Raw genomic sequence first — 16728 nt, 5'->3', positions numbered from 1 at the left:
TTGTATACGAATGTAAACAGTTATAAGTTGAAACAGAATATAACTCCATGTAGTCGAATCAAAATCACTGACAGTCAAATTTACCAAGTTCTATTTCCATGACAACATCGGAAGCTGAGCCAGATTGATGGATTTCAATTAAGTTGTCTTTGGCCGTGCACAGCCCACGCTGATTTATCGGCACATCACCATGTCGCTTTTGTCATCGAAATGGCGTAAGTGCACGGTTGCACTATCTAGATGCTGTAGTTTTAATGAACGGTGTAGTCGTGTTTATTTCTTGGTCTCATCTATTACGTATACGGTAAAGGCCATGGCGACACTTGTACTTCACTTCTAGAAGTTGGCAGAAGGAGGGAAAGGAACCGACTCAGCTAGAAAGATCTATCGTGTCAGCAACTACGTTTGAGCCTAGCGACGAGTTGCTGTTTTTGACAAGCGGGATTTTACGGTTTTTCCAGTTGCATGTTTACCGTTGATCGTGAAACACTTCTTTTTGCAATTTTCAGTGCACAAGAGGAAAAAGTCCCTGGAATTTCTGGCAGATCTTCATATCGTCACGATGTCAGCTGAAACGCTAAACTTCACGATTTCCTCCACAGAATGTAGTATACGAACTGAAATTCCAGTCACAACACCGATGAATATCGCCCCCGCGGCTACACTAACGCCGGAAGAATTAATGTTACTTTATGCTGACGATACAGGGTTGAATGCATTGTTTTTCATCCTTATACTGCTTGAGCTGATCCTGGGAACATCAGGCAACACTCTCGTCATAGCGGCAGTGTTGATTAACAAAAAACTTCGTAAGATCCAGTACGTTTTCGTTTTAAATCTGGCTGTCGCTGATCTTTTTGTATCGGCTTGTTTGAATGGAATGCATCTCATGAGTATCTCTAGTTACGGAAAGTATTTCGAGGTGGGCTCCCGGTGCGAAGTCATTGGGCTCCTGTGCACCTTCGGCTGCGCAACGTCGCTGTACAGCATTGCTGCCGTGGCTCTTAATCGTTACACCTCAATTTGTCACCGCCTTGCCTACCCGACGGTGTTCTCCAAAAAGACAGTCCCCATGTTGGTAGCGTGCACTTGGCTCGTTGGTGTCTGTGCAGAGGCAATCTCGTGGGCCTCCAAGGGATTTCTGAACCGCATTGTGCCGGAACTTTTCATCTGCATGAGCTCTCTCCACCTCCAGTCGTCTACCGTGAGTCAGGCAATAGTGTTCTGGTTTGCTGGATTTGGATTTCCTTTGGGTCTTATCGTCTTCTCCTACCTGCGCATATGGCTCTATAACCGAGCATCTAAGAAGACCTTGCGAGACATCTCTGGAAATGGAAGCAGCAGACCTAAAGTTCTCACCAACACCGATCGCCGTCTCCTTCGCACCCTACTGACGCTGGTCGTGGCCGTGTTGCTTCTTCTTGGTCCTTTCTATCTCATCTTCACCTTCAAAGTTGCTGTGCCCAGAGTTATCCTGATTTTGACCTTCGCCATGTTCCATCTCAACAGCAGCATCAACTGCATCCTGTACGCGCTCATCAACCGTGATTTTCGCCGCGGTTACCGAGGTGTGGTAGATCGCTGCCGTCGGCTTGTTGACAGGGTTCGACATGTCGGCTGTCTGCGCCGAAACACGAATTCTGACGTGTACGTGATCAGTGGTGATCAAACCACGGATCACCTACGTACTTAACAAGACATGTTCCTTTTTGTGTTTTCTGATCTCATAATACCATAGCAACCAACTATAGAACGTAGGTTATTGTCACTGTTCAAGCATTTCCAATCCTCAGTAGACAAAGTATAGTCTAATTTACACACACTGTTTGTAGAGTGAAACGCGGTTATAGAGTACAGCTTGGCCTGAAAGGATGAAATGTTTTTTGCATGTTTAGCTGTAAGTATTTAAAATAAAAAGTGCTTCTTGTTGTTGTTGTGTCGGTGTTTTAACATTACTGTAAAATATTGCTGATCCCTTTTAAGCTGGTGCACTTGTATAAAATATCAAATCTTCTCGGTATCCTTAGATATTTGAAGTTTGTAAATGATAACTACTATTATAAAATTTTGACATTCCCGAGACGTCTGGAATGATTCTATTCAGTGATGCTGGGTATTTCTATATTTCTAGTATAGTGCTCTGCAAGTTGCCGACAATCTTGAATACTACCCAACAATTGCCAGTCTAAATGAGTTCTTCGGTCACCAACACGTGCTAGCATTTTAACAATTCATTGACGAACTTTTCCTTTCAACTTTATACGTGTGAAGTGAGTGACACAAACCAATAACCTATGACGAAAGATTCTTGGTGTTTAGATAAAAAAAATAGGAAACAATTTGTGAGTTGTCTTTGAATTCTGACGCCGAAAATGCTTGGAATGTTACCACAAATTCTAGGTAAACTAGCAGAGAACAAACATGTTTATAAATAAAAATGTAATCGATCAAACTATGATAGGGTCTCTTAATTGGATCATGAGGGATATTTTTCGAAAGCTGAATTAACAGAAGAACTCAGACTAAACAATTTGCTTTTATTTTCGGTTTTCAAGTGAACGTGTCACAGATGTGCTAGACTCAAGGCTTGCACGACTTCAATTATCTTTGATGATAGTTTTGATTTTAATGAGTGGAGTTTAAATTCCTTTACTGTTAAAACGAAATTTGGTGGTAATTTGTAAGAATTGAACAAGAAAGTATATTTTTAGATACAGTTATTGCATAAATATATCTTTCTTTGTTACACATGTGTAACACACGTACACTGCAGTGCACGTATGCTATCCTTGGGGAAACGCCAAAAATGTTTGCCTATAAGTTTACGAAATCACTCGAATTTAGATCAAACTTTGATTTCAAGCTCTCTCGGTACAGTTGCTCTACTATTTGTTATTTACACGTAACTCATACTACCGTAATCTTTAGAGATTTAAACCTAAATTTATGAGTAGCGCACCCCAGTTCTTGGTTTGAGCATTGATAACATCAATCATTTTGCGGACGATGTTCAAAGTATAGTGGTAGGGGAAATTTAATCCTTTCATCCATTTGAACAAAACATCGTTCTGGAAGATAGTGTCATTTATCGAGATTATCTCGTTCGAGAGTGGTTGAGGTGATTCTTCATATCTCAACTCTTTTACCATGAAATTCCTAACAGCTTGATTCCTAATTCATCTTCACTAATGTAATGTTGTAATTTGTGATTTTCAAATTAACCCTTGTCTCAAATTGCTGTACTTATTTCTCTGTCTTATGTCCATGTTAGCGTTTCTTTGTCATAGGTGTGATGACATTCATTGATATCCTTGACAAAGTTGACCAATTTATACGGTCAACTGCCAACTTAATCTCAAAGTAACAATGTGGTTAAATCCAAAGATCGTATCTTTGGTTAAATCGACTGAAAGTGTCCGGACCCACATGCGTGTGATTGGACGATTCTTTTGTGTGCACGTATATTACTGGTCGAGCGTGCGCGAAATGTGCCTGTACAAACATAACCATCGTACTGTTCATGACACCCTCACAAATATACACAATGTACATGTACATGTACTCGGTCATTCATTGTACCCACAATGCACGAGTACTGTACATGTTTGCTTAAGAGGCTTTAATATGCAAATTGAACGCGTCTTTTAGCTTAGCTGGCCAGCCTTCCATTGGTCAATTTCCCAAGCGTCAACACGTAATGAATAAACAACATGCGCAAACTACTACCTGCACAACAACGGGATCAAAATGGCTTCCAGCGTGGAATTGTTCTCTACAATCAAAATGTTTCGACGATTTTGTCGGGAGTACTATTCAAGTTACAACATACTATCAGTCTAAAGGTATGTGAGATTTTTTAGCATTTTTCAGTGAAAAGGGGTGACTTGCTATAGGTGCAATTCCTGGAATAAAGTTCCGTCAAACTGGGAGTTTAATACAGATAGGTTTTCGATTGTTCGGGCTTGCAGGCAGCATCGTCTTTTTGACCGGATGGACCGGAAATCCATGACATACCGACAGAGCATGACAGAGGGTACCCCGGCAGTTCAAATTAACAGTTAATTATTGGTTACGCACGTGTTGCTCCTACAATTAGAATGTCAAATCTAACACTAGTTCAAAGTAGTTCATCATGTTGGTAGTTGTGTCATTATGTTGGTCTCGTATAAACGTAACGTAGAGTGGAAAAATCGTTTGTGTGAAGGCCTACGTATTCAAGCTTAGGAGCCTATTTAAAATGTTCCGCGAAGGGGGCCGGGGCGCAGGTTAAATATTTTTGTGCATTGTGATTGATTAGCCTGTTGCCATGCCAGGCGTTCAACAACGACATTTGGGCCTACATGTCGCTCATTTTTATTCAAAACTCGTGTAATTTTTTTTTCTGTGTAGGCCTAACATCATAATTATTATGGACATGCACTGTACAGAATATGTACTGGACATGCTGGATAACCATGGGAACCAGGCTCCAATGTCCACATCACTCAGGGCTACATGATTTCTTTTTGAAGTCTTGGAGATGAAATCAGGTCTTGAGCCCGAGGAAATATTGTTTTTAAAGTGGTCTTAAGAAACTAAAAACATATCCATATCTGCACACCACTTGACACCCTGTGCACAAACCCTCTGAAATCGGTCTGAAAATGCCGTTTTTTTAGTAAATGCTTCAACATTTACACTGCTAAAGTTGACGTTTTAGGACTTGTTATCAACTTCTGATGGCTTGTAAACTACTGCAAGGGAAAATTAGTGATGTGCGTATGTGGAACTCTTGCCAAATTGTTATTCCAGTGTTGTTTTTTGCACATTGTGTTCATTTGTGTCAATAGCTCATTATTGTGGTAGGCTATGTGGATACTGTCTCTGCACTTTTGTGTGTCTTCTTTGATTGGAGCTAATTCAGTTTACTCTCTGGTCGAATTAGTTTTTTTCACATGCTTCATAACTTTATAAGATTGTCTCATATTTCAACTTTCCTTCAACAGACTCATGTCCTTGCGTAGCAGATTACATGTGCTTCCAACAGAGGCTGTAGTGATTGAACGGAGTGGGCGTCGACCACGGAAAGCTCTTGACCTGCGTGGACGGCACCTCAACTCATTGCCGGAAGCGCTCTTCCAGCAGACTCGACTACTCGTCAGCTTGGAAACCTTGGATTTGAGTTTCAACAACTTGAGGAATCTTCCACCATGTATCAATACGCTTACCAACCTTCAACACTTGTATGTCCACCACAACACACTTCGAAAGCTACCTGCAGAGATGGCAAACTTAAAAGGACTGCAGACCTTAGATGTTTCACACAACAGAATTGGAGCAATTCCTTCGTGCCTGTCCAGTTTAGAGAATTTACAGGTGGTTAACTTTTCTGGAAACCATGTGAAAACATTGGATGAGAAAATATTTCAGTTACCTAACTTGCAGAAATTTTCAGTCACTCGGAATCCTATCAAAAATGTACCCAGGGATGTTTACGTACACGGATTGCGGGCAATCCGTCGTCATTTCAGCATTCAGATTGAGGCATCCATTCAGTGTGATTCCAGGCAGGTCCTGGAGGAAATAACTCTCCAAGATCAAATAAGAACACATCAGTTCCGTCAAACACCGTGTTTGGATGAGTCTCCGTGCCACAGTCGAGACATTAAACACAAACCTCCCGATGAAAATGATGATGAGGTGGCCATTCTAAACAGTTGTGCAACGGTCCATACGAGGCACAAGCAAGTAACGGACATTCTTCTTTTTGAGCGAAGGATTTCCACGAGTGACTATGGCTCTTGCTCCGGGTCCAATATTGAGAGTGATCGTCTCCGTAGGGATATTGACACTGACACACTGAGTTGTCATGGAGATTGTGGGAGTGACAATGAAGACATTGCCTGTGACATTAGCGTAGCTGAGGACCGATGTGAAATTTGTATGAGACCTCTGTTCGGTGACATTGACCTCAGTGACACAACTCCGTACGACTGTATTTTGCCCAACCGATCAAGACTTTTGAAAGTGTCAAACGTGACTGTGTTGATACCGCAACACAACAAGATGAACTACATGAGGAGTGAATTTACACTAGACATCCTGAAGGACCACAGGTTTTTACCAGATGAAGATCCCACAGCTGTGGTCCAAGCAAGTCCTGTGGTTCTCCTTGGGCCTCATGGAGCGGTTTTCTACGGAGACCGCCCAGCAGTTATAAGACTTCCTCTGCTGGTCAAAGTACCCTTCCCCAGTCAAGTTCACTGTCTGCGTAGCAATACGGATGACTTAGAACGACCAGTATGGGAACGCATCCCATCCAGTGACTTCCGAGTGAGAGATGGGTACATCCTTCTCAGGACCAGCCATTTCTCATTGTTCACAGCCGTCCTGACTAAAACGCCTTTTTCAGTGAATCGTATGATTAGCGCCGAAGAAGGCGGAGTGCTGGAGGTTAATGAAGTGCCTGGACTTTTTGTCCAATTTCCACGGGGATGCGTTCAGGGAGATATTAATGCCAGCATTAAGGTCATTTGTTCTGAGCTTTCAGCTGATGTCCGAACCAATCTGAACCCATCCGATGCGCTGGCTACCCCTGTAGTCATCTTGCAGCCTCACGGCTACATCTTCAACAACTTCTCTGACAACCCAGTCACAGTGCGGTTGCCTGTACCTGACTACAGCGCCATCGTCCAGAGTTTTGGATTTGAAGCGCAGTTGTCTGTATGGCAAAGCCCGACAACCGAAGACCAGCCTGTTGCCTGGGAGATACTGAACACAAACTACAAGATCGATAGTGATGAGAATGGAAACTACTTCATTGACATCCCTGTCGTCCACTTCTCCTGGCTCACGGCCCTGTGGGCCAGCATCAGGGGGAAGATGCAGAATGCCCGACTGGGAATGGGATTTGCCTACTCTGGCGGGGCGGTCAACATGAAATGCCAGGCCTGGATGCTGGAAAACCCTGACACGGGGAAGTTTGGTCTGGTAGTTATCTGCCATCACAGTGACAATCCAATGCAGGATGTTGGGAACTATGCCAAGAATGTTGGAGGTAGCTTGAAACCTGTCAGCATAGGTCCAGGTCAGTTTACCAAACCAAATGTGACTGAGAGCAATGTAGGGCTGAGTCAGTTGGAATAATTCACTATTCGAATATTCGATCTTCAATTTGATCGAATATCTGAATATTCGGTTGCACCGACAGGCAGATTGTTGATGAACAAACCACACACAAAATGGGTTGCAATAGCACACACAATGGTATTGTACATTCTGATCAATATAATAGCTTCTCATATCTAGGAGTATCTCCAACCATGATTTAGCAAGATTTACGAAATGAACAAGACTTCTTGCCCTGTGGAATATTTCTATTCCTTTTAAATTGTTTAAAGAATAAGTTACTTTTTAAATCGTGAAATTTCTGACACTTTTCACTTGAATCTGCTTGAAACAAGCCTCCGTAGTGCAATTTTTGTCATTTAAAATAAAAGAAAATTTTCCCTTTTTATGATTTTTGCATTCAAATATTCAAATTTGAAAAACAATATTCGAATATTGATCAAATATTTGGTTATTTGGCACAGCTCTAGAACAATGATGGCTTGTCAAACCCTTCGCAAGATCAAAATCGTCAGCAAATCAATGCTAATTTATGTTACTTTTAGGAACAGTCTGACTTCGTCGGAGTGATGCAATTTTATTACATAGTAGAATTAAAGAGTAGATTTTTTTCCACCCAAGTGCCTTTACTACAAAAAGGTGGCTTTATATCACATTTTTTTATTACCCCAAAAACAAGACAAGACAAAAATTTGAATGCCTTGGTTTAGAAAGTCTCCTCGCACTGTGACACACAAACCATTCAAGGTTTGTTTACCTGTAATCTCATCCTGAAGGAATTGTTACTGGCACAGGAGGACAAAGGCTCAGTTTGCAAGTCTGTTGGTTATTAAACGGATCTCTGCCCCATTTTGAACAGTGCATGTGGTGGCAAATACTTCTGTAAAATTTGTAACAAAATTGTTTAAGTACCTGCACTAATCATTGGCACAGAAAATGTAATTGTTTGGAGTCTTTTATTAGTGGTCATTTTCTTTTATTTGTATGATTCCTGTATTGGTTGGTGATTTGTAGTTGCTGCTTTTTTCTGTTGACACATTTCAAATTACGTGGTCTGATATTTTTGTGAAATTTTGTTCAGGAGGATCGATTATTGTCAAGTTAGGTAAGTCGGACTACTTTGAGGCTGACACAGCTGCTGGGGAAGATGAGTCTTTGGAACAGGTGGAAGAGAACTACAAAGGCGGGGAGTTTGAGAAACAATTTGCTTGCAAGTTCAAAGGTCAACCATCCAACAAGGACATCTTTGGCAAGGTCTTTGTGAGGAGACGTTGGGAGAATGGCACAGAGGAGAGATTGTTTGAATTCAACCTCATCAAGGTGAGATAAAAATCCAGAGCGCAGAGTTCACTTTTCTTCAGTGGTATATGTAAATTGATTTCATTGTATCAGAAATATGCTTACAATGTATTGTCTGAATGGCACTAGTCATTAAGCATAGAAATGTTTACTACCAACTTTTTGGCCTGAACCAGTGTCGTGAAATTCTTGCATCCAAATCCCTGTCCCTGTATACTGGGGGTATGACACCAAACAGTCATTGGGGCTAGTCACGTGCAGTCCCAGTCAGCACGTATCACTGATGGTTTTGCATTGTTAAATCTTGAGCCGTCTACAATCTATTCTTATGCACATCTGCATGTGGGCTGAAACTGGATTGCACCATTGAGTACTGTTTTGAAATAAAAGTCGGTGCTAATTGAGACAGTAGATGTGTTGTCCTTTTTTTACCGCATTGGGGAAAATGACTTTATAAAACATAAAATTAATATTTTTTTTCGTTCATCACAGCCCGCGTGCTGATTCATATGAGGAACATGTGTTTATGTGTTGAAACGCTCGTAGAAATGTTCAACCATCGGAGAAACGGCACACTACCAACATAATTGGTGTCTTTTACTGTGTTTTGTGTCATGTGGTGTCAACTTTGTTTATACAAATTCTAGTTACATAAGATATAAAGCCTTGGCCCTGAAATGGCACACATTATGGCTAGATCCGGCTGAGTTTGTATTCACCCTAACTGCCCAAAACCTGCCATACTCCAACAGCAGGTTTTGTGAGGTTTGGGCAGGTTTGGTACCGTACCTGAGGAACTTCTTGTTGAATTTTGTGAGACTTGGGATGAAAGGCCCAGGGAGATGGTGTTGGATTCTGTGTGAGTTGGGACACACACGGGTCACTTTGTGCAGTGTCTGGCTTGCTGTACCAATTGTTGGACTATGCTTGATTTTGTCAGGTTTGGTACTGTTCAGTGCAAGTCATCCTACACTGCATAGACCCATCCATACCATATCACTCAAACTCCAACGGGCTCATTCTGTTGGAGTTTATCAGGTTTGGTACAGTAACCTGCATGTACAAGTACATAGACAAGTACATGAACCTGTTAAATTTTGTGAGGTTCAGTGTGCTTTCAAGTGCAGGAGCCTAGGGGGGCTAAGGTTAATGAGAGTGGGCTGTATTATGAAGATGCAGAAGTGACAACCCTCCAAAAAGACATGTGGGTTGTTTTCAACTGTTTCCCTTTCTAATTGCAGAAAATGGATGAGTCTGCCCCATCACCAGAGGATCCATGGACATCTGCACCACTCAAACAACTGGCAGGTAGGAAATAGGAAATCTTTGGCAGTCACATAAGCAGTTTTAGTCAAGTGCTTTTCGAGCACCAAGGTTTGGACAATTATTGATCTGAATAGGAGGAACAAAGCTATTAAAAATCAGCGTCAGACAGTAAAGACAAAAAGGCAAGAATTTAAAATAAAAGGACTTCTGACCATCACTGAAATAGAAAAGGGCTTGGCCGAGTACTTTTCATTGTCTTTTCTTCTTAAAGCTTAATTTCTATAAAACTGGGGGTGTCTGAAGTCATGAATTTATTTAGTAATCGGACCTTCGTGCATTTACCCTCCAATGTCGGTCTTGTTCAGCTTTCTTCCATCCAATGGACAGTGAACTTGGTACTCGGAAAGTACAGTTGAACACATTTAAACAAGGGCAAATTGCACTGCAGATGTTTTAGACATTGCAGTCACTTTGTTTCCTGAAATATGTACCAGCCATTAGGCCCTCCCCCCCAAAAGTCTCCGGTTTCTGGTGAGGAGCTGGCTCCAAAAGGGGTGCGGTGACGTAGCTTTTTTTTTTTTACCCTCAACTTTTTTCTGGAAATGACGCACGTATAATGCGCGATGTTCAACACAAAAATAGACTCGCCCCTGCACTTTTTACTATTTAAAAGCAATTTCAGCTTGTACATATACGCAAGATGTAAGACCACCTAGTTTGTCTGGTTCCCAGATGTAAATGTATAATACAGAAATGAAATGATGTCATCTGAAAAGAGTGCCCGACTAATTGTATGGGGAACTAGAGGGACTCCTTACTGTGCATATTACTCAACCGTACCCCATGAAAAACATGTTAAAATTACGCAGTAGCAGGATTCCAGTCGATTAGGCAAGTTTGGCAACTTTTGGACATCATTTTATACCAAATAAGAACTTTTTTATTTGCTGACGCACACATCTACGGCCACGCGCGCACTGACCAGAAACCAGAGACTTTTTTGGCCTTACTAAATACAAAACACTGCAAACCTTAGTCATGTGTGCTCTTCACAAATATACCTGGACATGTACATTTGATCACATCATGGTTGGTAAGTCTTTACTATACAAAGCTTGTCTCTGGTTTGATTTGGTCCAAAGCCACAACTAATTACGATGGAGGACTTTGAGATTCTTGGTGGCGGCAAACATACATGTACCCGTCCCCTATTCCTTGTGACCAGGGTTAACGATGGTTTGCATCAGAGTTAAACTAATTAGGCAAACAATAGTCCAAGGCTGATCACATGGGACTGGTATGTTTTCTGCCACCAAGTGTCTCAAAAGTCTCCCATTGTAACCTTAAATTTATCTTCTTTGTTTTTCTGGTAGATGTGCATGGAATCACAGATGGAGACAATTGGAAACAGTTTGCCCGGGCTCTGGGCTTCAGCCTCCAAGATTTACGCACCAAATTTGGTCGTAGCTCAGACAAATTTGCCACCATTATCGCCGAGTACCGACGGCAAGGCGGCACTCACAGTGACTTCCTGCAAACGCTGAATGAAGTCGGGCGCGAGCTGCGGGTTGGTGACACGGAAGAACAAGAGAGACAACAGCAACAGCCAGAGCAGCACCAGCCGCCTGGCTGGTTGGAGATGCTGTCATTCTCTTGGTTTGGTGGTGGAGGCAGGCCTTCGACACCTACCATGACCTCGGCGACGATTACTTCTGAAGGGAATGTAGAAAGTCAACGTGAGTCGCTCCCTCATTTGATGTTTGGCCAAATTGCAAGTTTAACCTAAAATTATTGCACCCTGCTAACTTGGATTTATTGGAGAATTCAGCAGCTAGAATTTGGAGTAAAGATCTGGAATTTAAGGAATTTTTTCAAGGTTTACAAATTCTGCCCTGGGTTAAAAATAATTCAAAGCAAAATTCCAAAGTCTCATTAGTCACAAATTCAGTTCCAATGCTAAAGATGGCAAAATTTTGTCCCTTATGTTGGACTTAAAAAAGGATTGAACTGTGTTCTAATATTTTGTTACTGTCAACTTGTGGCATTGTAATACCTTTCTTACATTTCAATCCTCTTTTTCAGCTGGTCCCAGTGGGTTGCATTTAAGCAGCCCTAAACGGAAGCGTGTCTGTCCCACTTGCGAATCTCAAACCCCAATCATACCCCAGTCAGCCAAACGTCTGCGCCGTGAGGCACCCTCATCTGCAGCTGTCACCAGCACATCCACCTCAGAAGAAACCCTTCTAGAGTCTCTTCGAATCAGTCCTGAGCCCAAGTTGCCCACACCGCCTCGCTCGCCCAGTTCTTCACTTCTGCCATCCCTGCCAACTTTCTCCCGCTACTCACCCCCTCTGGGAACCATGACAAACAGACATTCCCACGTCTCAGTGGTGCAGACACATACAGGCAGTGCCATGTCTTCAGGACCTTCATCAAGTGAACCAAACCGGGTCTATAACACGCCCCTTACAGAAACCAGATATGGTTCTGTACCTTCAACTTCAAATCAAGTGAGTTTGTAATCTCAGCTCACATTTTTACAATTGAGTCAATTCGAATAATGCAATATTCAACCTTCCAGTTAAATTAATTCTTGAATATTTGCTTGTACCAAATTCCCACAAAAGCTGAATAAACACAACACGTCTTAGTTGCAAAACTGAAAAGTAAAAAGTTGAAGGAAAAGAAATGATTGGCTTTATTGTTGGTCGTATGCATTCAGTTGGGTTGAAGTTTACTCATAAACATCTTGAAACATGCTTTTAGAATGCAATTTTTGTAACCAAATAATTGAATTTTCCCCTATTTTATTTACGTGGTTATCTTGTATAAATATCCGATTTCAAACATGAATATTCCAATATTCGATAATTGAATATCTCATGTTTAGTCCAAGCATTTGCAACTGGGTATTTGCTTGGACAGACTTTGAGAACTGATTTATAAATTTGCTTGACTAGTTCTTCAAGTTTTTAAACAGTTTAGACAAGTGGGTGAATTCCCTGTCATTGCTGTGAGTTGAAGATTCGATGTACAATGATGACATCTTGTGCAGGGGTCTGATCCAACCAGCCACCATCATGAACGGCTGGTCCATTATCGTCACACTGTTATCCACAGGTCTGCATGTGGTGGGCTAGGATTCAGTGTGAAGGTCTTGGGAGACACAACGCACTGTGCTGAGTTACATACTTCTGACTCTTTTCAGTGATACTGAGCTTGTAACAGTTGGGTTCACACATTTTTTCATTTGTAATACTGCGATCATTGAAAATAAATGATCCAATTCCAGCTTGAGGTTGCACGTACATTTTTAGAGTTGGTGAGATTTTGAGAACATGTATTTGTGTATTCTGAATGTTTTATATTGCATTCTACCCACAGTCCATGCCAGCGATGCGTGTACGGCTAGATGAGCAGCTAATGCGGGAGAACACCGAGGAGATTTCCCAGTCCCAGCTATATCGCATCGCACCCCTGATCCAACCTCACTGGATGAAGGTAGCACGTTACGTACGTGATGACGAGACACTGGAAGCCGATCTCAAAGCTATCAAGGAGAACCACACTGGGCCGGAGGAACAGGCCGTCCAAATGCTGCTACAGTGGAGAGACAAATGCCCTGATGTCTGCACCAAGGGAAGATTATATGGTGCTCTATGTGATCTGAATCTCAAGACGATAGCTAAGAAATGCAATCAGGTGTATAATAGAAGTTGATAGCTACGAAGGCAAGGATGTAATCTCTTGGTGTTGCCTAGTGAATTGCCCAAGCAGTGTACAGGCTTGTGTCTTGTCCATTGTGACCAAGTGTCCACTATGGCCATATGTTCATTAGTGTGGAGTGGCCACTTTGGCTCTGTTTTCACCATGGTCAAGTGTCCACTTAGGGTATGTATCCACCATGGTCACGTGTCCACTATTGCCATGGGTCCACCAAGCTCAAGTGTTCACTATGGCCATGGGTCCTCTATGGTCAAGTGTCCACTATGGCCATGAGTCCACTTAAGCCAGCTTCCATTTATTGCCATTGTGCCACCTGGTCAGTATAGGCTACCTCCAGAATTATCACTACCATCTCAGATGACCAACCTGTCAAAAAAATATTGTTATTCGGCTGTTCCATGAAATGGATGGCTGGAGGAATTTTCAGCAGAGAATGATATCTATTGTGTTTCCCAGATTGTAGAAGTACTGAAATATAAGGAAGATTTCCAAACCTAACCCTGTCGTCAATTTCTTAAGACACTCCATCTAAGTGATTAATTCACTGTATTGTCAGGAAAAAGAACTACCTGTTGTGATGAGGGACTAATTACTGTACAGGGTCATTGCAGAGAATGCTAAGGGCATTTAGAGTAGGTTGAGTTGGGGTTTCTCTGTTTCATGTGCTAACATTTGTCAGGCTTGTTGCACACCGCCACGTTTCAGTTGAATGTAGATGAAACCATGATACTTATTGTCTGCAAGGAATGCAACCGTGCATAATGCTCTTAGTCCCAGGCACACAACCTGTTCAGCAGAATCCATCGTCAATGTCCTGTCCCAAAATACACTTGTGAAAATCTTCAAAATCGGTTGGATTAGAATAGACCAATTGTACTCGCTAAGTCAAATGACCTGTAATGTGTATCCACCATCAACAAACATGCCGTCCTCCCATAACAAAGTGTGACATAAGGGTCATTTACCAAAACTTAAGCCGACGGCTGTTACATTACTCAGACTATTGATGTGCTGAGTACTATACCAAAAAGTGGATTTATTTTTGGTGAACAACACAAGGCACTTTGCTGTGGGAGGACGCCATGTTTGATACCCACTGAAGGTCCTGTGACTCAGTGGGCACAGTTGGCCTGTTGGATCATTGCATTTTATCTTCCTTGGATAAATGAAACATATTAACTAGAAGTACTATTTTACCTACAAAATCTAAAAGAATTTATCAGTACAGTTAACCAAAAAATGGGCCCACATTCAGTACTATATGGATTTATGCCCTTCAATAAATTGAAATTGGAAAATCCCTGTGTATTATACTTTCGTACACTTTAAATCCTAAATCAAAAACTCAGGAATGTAAATTTATAATTGTGGCTAATCCTCCTGTGACAGAAGATGTCAATATTATGTAAATCAATTATTTTTTACAGATGAGTACTGCTGTGGTGCTTTCCGAAATTTGGTGAATATTTGAATGATCAATATTGTCACATTATCACAGTGGCCGTGCCTGTCATGTATCAAAGTTTAAGACAACAAAATTCCTCCGGATACAGTTTTATATTAACACATATTATTTCTTCTGTCATTGGAGGGTGTTTCTAAGAGATTGTGTGCTGTCCAACAGGTTTATCCATCAAGGATATGTTCACAACTTTGTAAGTATTGTATATATATTTATCAAATTACCTCGCATGAGATTACTTTTGTTAGAAAGATTTTTCTCACTGAATATCATGGGGGATGAGACGCCTAAAAGGCATGTTCAGTTCCTCAGATTCCGTATTTTGTTGGTTTCTAATTGTCAACAAATCAGGAGAAATGTTGGTTGCTGTTACCACAGCTGATTTCAAAGTTTTAGGAGCTGCCCATCACAAACTTTGACAAGAACATTCAGTTTTTATAAGAAATGGATTGGGTTTTTAACTTACTAAATACTGTAAATAAAGTTTGTATAAATCATAAGAGTTTATTAGAGTTTTACAAACGTGAACAGGTACTTCGCTGTTTTGGAGAGATATTTTTATGAAGGTTTTTTATCTATGAGAAATCTTCGTTAGATCTTTGTGAATACATGTAAAGTATGTGGTTTTTTTTGTTTATGGTTACAGACGTACTATGCATGTCAGCCATTTCAACACCACTTTTTTTGGTTTTTGTTTTGAATTTTACGTTATGTGGCAGTAATTTCTGACGTGAACTTCTTGCATCTGGAGAATTATGCTTTGAAACTTTTGAGGAAGTTTTGTTTGTGGGATCATTCACAACACAGTCTTTTTGTGGTCTAAATTGCACATTGGTCTGTCATAAATATTGCATTTATTGTCGCTTCACCAGTGTGCTTCGTGCTTACTGGTACTTTTGATTTACTTCTGCTAAATTTGAACAGTTTTGTTTTGCTCTCCCAACTTTTTACAAGCTTTAAGAGATAGCAAAATCTTATTGTATCTCTTTCACAGGGTTACCTCAAAAGCACTTAGTGGGCAACAGAAAATCATCTGTGAGCAAAACCTCCATTTTACAAATGTTAAGTAGAGCGCATGAATTAGTGTGTGCAGTCTTGTCAGAGTGAAGATATTCCCACAGTATCTGTTATTGTTTACAGACTAGTTACTGCCAGATTTCCAAACATAGCTGAAGTTTTTCTTTGCTCCACTCCAGCAGACCTGGATTTTTTTTATCCCCTGACCTCTGTGTCATCTGCCCTCTTTTCTAAGTTTTTTTTTTTTTTTTACCTTTTTGAATTTTTTTATGGAGCAAGCCCATTATATTTTTGCTGTGTCTTTCTAGTTTGTCGAAGTACTGTATCAGTCAAAATAGAATGACAGACATTCAGACTATTTTCCTGATTGATTAATTAACTACTGCTGCATTTGCTTATGTTATGGCGGGATTTTGTTTGGGATTGAATTGAGTGAATACTCATTGTTTGGACCAGTACAACTTACATCTGTGTGGACAGTTTTCAACTGTGAAATTTTGTCTTGTTTTCTATATCTTGATAGTAATAAAGATACTGAATTCCATTCGTGAAGTAAATAAAGATTGCGTTATTTTCCTCCTTTAATATGAATTCGTTTTTCTCCTCATTAAGAGTTTAATTACAAACTTTATCTTGCAAGGAGCTTTGAAATGGTAGGTACATTTGAAGATAGGATCCTCACAACTAAATTACAACCGCAGTCATCATCTAAATCGTAAAATAACCAGTCATCAGAGTAATTGTTTTTTTTGCCGGTCGTCTTGTATTGATGTCATACTTGAATTTCAAATAGGCCAACGCTCATGTTTTTATTATGACTCCAGATTTTAACGTCTCGCCAGACTTGGCAG

At 40.9% G+C, this 16728-nt stretch overlaps 2 protein-coding genes across 2 annotated transcripts; both read left to right on the top strand.

Moving 5' to 3' along the window:
• Positions 1 to 880: 880 nt before the first annotated feature.
• On the top strand, positions 881 to 1693 carry LOC147798492 (melatonin receptor type 1C-like). The gene has a single exon (XM_087139221.1). It carries the CDS (start codon positions 881 to 883, stop codon positions 1691 to 1693), a length of 813 nt encoding a protein of 270 aa, XP_086995347.1.
• Positions 1694 to 3737: 2044 nt separating this feature from the next.
• Positions 3738 to 16438, top strand: LOC110986131 (uncharacterized). The gene is made up of 7 exons (XM_022247778.2): positions 3738 to 3842; positions 4986 to 7066; positions 8189 to 8427; positions 9648 to 9714; positions 11046 to 11408; positions 11755 to 12182; positions 13057 to 16438. Exons 2-7 carry the CDS (start codon positions 4990 to 4992, stop codon positions 13390 to 13392), a joined length of 3510 nt encoding a protein of 1169 aa, XP_022103470.2. The 5' UTR covers positions 3738 to 3842; positions 4986 to 4989; the 3' UTR covers positions 13393 to 16438.
• Positions 16439 to 16728: the final 290 nt, after the last annotated feature.

This window comes from Acanthaster planci, linkage group LG07, assembly GCF_054643075.1.
Source record: "Acanthaster planci isolate LZ-2023a linkage group LG07, COTS_SCS, whole genome shotgun sequence".
Taxonomy (NCBI): domain Eukaryota; kingdom Metazoa; phylum Echinodermata; class Asteroidea; order Valvatida; family Acanthasteridae; genus Acanthaster; species Acanthaster planci.
This window is presented reverse-complemented; position numbering and strand designations above follow the sequence as displayed.